Raw genomic sequence first — 1508 nt, forward strand, 5'->3', positions numbered from 1 at the left:
GAAACAGCAGTCGAGCAATTAGTAGTTCCGTCTATTAGTCGTTTATTACGAAGGTCTGGTAATAGACTGTAATGCGCCAAGAAATCAGATCCAATTATTGGTATGCTGACGTCGGCAATTATAAAAGTTCCAATGAAAGACCCGGCGTAACCCTAGATTAAGGCGTAGAGTCACTGTGCCATAGGTCCTGATTGAGCTCCCATTAGCTGCACCTAACACATAATCTGAAGAGGAATGAGTTCCTCTTAGAAGACGACGCGGAAAGCAGCAGAGGTCAGAACCAGTATCGATCAAAAAACGACGCTTAGATGACACATCAGTAACAAATAACCGGCGGCCGGGCTCTAGACAGTCAGATGCCGCCATCAATGACTGCCTGTCTAGTTTTTTGCTTTATTGACATTTTCCTCCCAAGAACATGGAGAAATGCACCTGTGAGCCTTTTCACCGAAACGTTTATGAAATCTGCAAAGCCGCTTGTTAACACGCTCTGGAGACTTAGACGAAGATTGACCTCGCTGAATACTAGAGTTGCTAGAGCGTAGAGCCTCTACTTTTTCAGCCAACGCATCAATACGCTGTACTAAACTTGTCAAAGTCGGCGTATTCGCTTCAACGGCATCCACGACAGATCCCATAATAGGTGGAGCTACCTCCATAACTTTATCAGCAATTTCAGCCACTTTACTGAGAGGTAAATCGACCTGCGCTGTCAAAATTACCTGGACGCTTTGTGGAAGGCGTCTTAACCACAACTCCCGCAAGAAATCATCATTAGGCAGAACGTCGCCCGCTAGCGAGCGAAGGTGCCGCAGGAATTGTGATGGCTTTCTATCTCCCAGTTGCTCCTCGCTCAAAAGTTGACGAATCCGCTGCTCCCTCGAAGTCGATAACCGCTTCGTAAGCTCAGCCTTGAGACACTCGTACTTGTTTTCCTTTGGTGGGCTCGCAATTATATCTTCGATTTCATCAGCCACCCGGGTGTCTAACATGGAAATGACATGACTGTATTTGGTGATGTCCTGAGTAATACCAGCTATGTGAAATTGTGCCTCAACTAAACCGAACCACGTAGTAGGCTTGTCGGCCCAAAAGGGTGGCAATTTAACCGACACGGCAGATACATGTGAAGCTTGTGATGGGCACTGTAAGGAATCAAGCTTGGTTTTTAATTCAGAAATCTGACGTTCCAAATCCTGTGTCGACATGTTAATGCACTATTATGAAAAAATAAACCTCAAGACGAACACAAATAAAAAAAAACGGTGAAGGGGTAGCGGTGCTAAAACAACATTCGCAAAGCCAATAAAAAACAAAATGCACCCTGTATAGCTACGGCTCACAATATTGCAACTAGACATGAATTTTAAAGATAACCATCCTATATAAACAACTGTACACCATTACACAAAATTATTTACATTAATATAATTAAATATTGTAATAAAAATAAAGATAAAAACACTCAAAAACTTGCAATCTGTCGCGTTGTCCAGCAAACAGGTAGG

At 43.2% G+C, this 1508-nt stretch overlaps 1 protein-coding gene across 1 annotated transcript; it reads right to left on the minus strand.

Annotated features, from left to right (window-relative positions):
- Positions 1-380: 380 nt before the first annotated feature.
- On the minus strand, positions 381-1208 carry LOC135080964 (uncharacterized). Its single transcript, XM_063975687.1, has one exon. It carries the CDS (start codon positions 1206-1208, stop codon positions 381-383), a length of 828 nt encoding a protein of 275 aa, XP_063831757.1.
- Positions 1209-1508: the final 300 nt, after the last annotated feature.

The sequence above is a fragment of the Ostrinia nubilalis genome, chromosome 19 (assembly GCF_963855985.1).
Source record: "Ostrinia nubilalis chromosome 19, ilOstNubi1.1, whole genome shotgun sequence".
NCBI classification, from domain to species: Eukaryota; Metazoa; Arthropoda; class Insecta; order Lepidoptera; family Crambidae; genus Ostrinia; species Ostrinia nubilalis.

Bases quoted from the DNA above. Each gene is read 5' to 3' on its own strand.
- LOC135080964 (XM_063975687.1), bottom strand. From the start codon at position 1,208: ATGTCGACACAGGATTTGGAACGTCAGATTTCTGAATTAAAAACCAAG.